Source organism: Sapajus apella, unplaced genomic scaffold (assembly GCF_009761245.1).
Source record: "Sapajus apella isolate SASKATOON/1434 unplaced genomic scaffold, GSC_monkey_1.0 scaffold2, whole genome shotgun sequence".
Lineage (NCBI taxonomy): Eukaryota > Metazoa > Chordata > Mammalia > Primates > Cebidae > Sapajus > Sapajus apella.
This window is the reverse complement of record NW_022436942.1, coordinates 78,238,414-78,239,623: the sequence shown is the minus strand read 5'-3', so window position 1 is coordinate 78,239,623 and position 1,210 is coordinate 78,238,414. Positions and strand designations below refer to the sequence as shown.

General features: G+C 39.5%; 1 protein-coding gene across 7 annotated transcripts in view; it reads right to left on the bottom strand.

The window, feature by feature from the left end:
• Positions 1-1,210, bottom strand: part of BICDL1 (BICD family like cargo adaptor 1) — a 107,622-nt gene that overhangs the window by 97,545 nt on the left and 8,867 nt on the right. For all 7 annotated transcript variants that reach the window (XR_004257723.1, XR_004257724.1, XM_032241421.1 and 4 more), the window contains exon 2: positions 702-917. Coding sequence is in view for 5 of the 7 variants with exons in the window: in XM_032241421.1 (XP_032097312.1) it covers positions 702-917 (216 nt within the window). In the remaining 2 variants the exon portion in view is untranslated. The remainder of the gene's footprint in view (positions 1-701; positions 918-1,210) is intronic.

Here is a 1,210-nt window from a genome sequence, read left to right as displayed (position 1 = left end):
AAAAAAAAAAAAAAAAAAAGTTTAAAGACAGTAATATTTGAACTAAATGAATTAACACAATTTTGCCAGTGATAGACTTTCTCCAGGTAAAGGAATCACGGACTTTTAGAGCTATAAAAATGTCAGAAATCATTAAGCACAACCCCTTCATTTTAAAAATGAGAACACTCCCAAGTTAAGTGACTGTCAAAGTCTGTGGCTTGTTAATCACAAGCATGCATCTTGGCTCTTGCCCCTAGTTCGGTAATACCAAAGTTCTTGTAGATAAAAGATACTTAGTTAAAAACAAACGCATAAAAAATTAGTATTGCTCTTATCATCTACATGACTTACATTAACAGAAGCTCTATTTCAACTGGCTTTTTTTTTTTTTTCTGAGACAGGCTCTCACTCTGTCACCCAGGCTGGAGTGCAATGGCATAATTGATCACAGCTCCCTGCAGCCTTTACCTCCTGGGCCCAAGCAATTCCCCGACCTCAGCATCCCAAGTAGCTGGGACCACAGGCAGGTGTCACCATGCCTAGCTAATTAAAAAAATTTTTTTTGTAAAGATGAGGTCTCCCTATGTTGCCCAGATTGGTCTCAAGTGATTCTCCCACCTCAGCCTCCCAAAGTGCAGGGATTATAGGTGTGAGCCTCCGTGCCCAGCCTATTTCAACTTTTAGTATTTTATACCTTAAATTCTTAATTTGTGACTCACCCTGCTGAGCTGATCCAATAGCCTTTGGTTCTGTTCCGACAGTTCCTGGACAGCCCGTGTTTTTTCTCGATCTGCTTCCCGCAGATGAACCTGCTGCCTCTCCAACTCATCCTGTAGCTGCTTCACATCACTTTCCAGCTCTGACACTCGGCCTTCCCACTCCCCTTCTCGGTTCTCAAATCGTCTTCTCAGTTCATGTTTCTCTTGCTCTAAGTGCTGGGTGAAAAGTGAAGAGGATTTAAACACTGATAAAAATTCTACAGCCTTTTGTTTTTTTCTCCATGCTCTCCCAACTTTTCTTTTTCCTTGTCAGTGAACACAATAAAACACCCTGCCACACAGGACAAGTTGCCCAATTCACAGCTACAAAAATATTCCTTCTTTCAGAGCAGGGAAGAGGTTGGTTTCATAAACAGAAAGCCATTCTTACTGAAAATACTTAAAAGTTATTATGTTTATTCTTTTTTTTTTTTTTAGAACATCTTAAAATTTTTAATCCTTTCTTTACA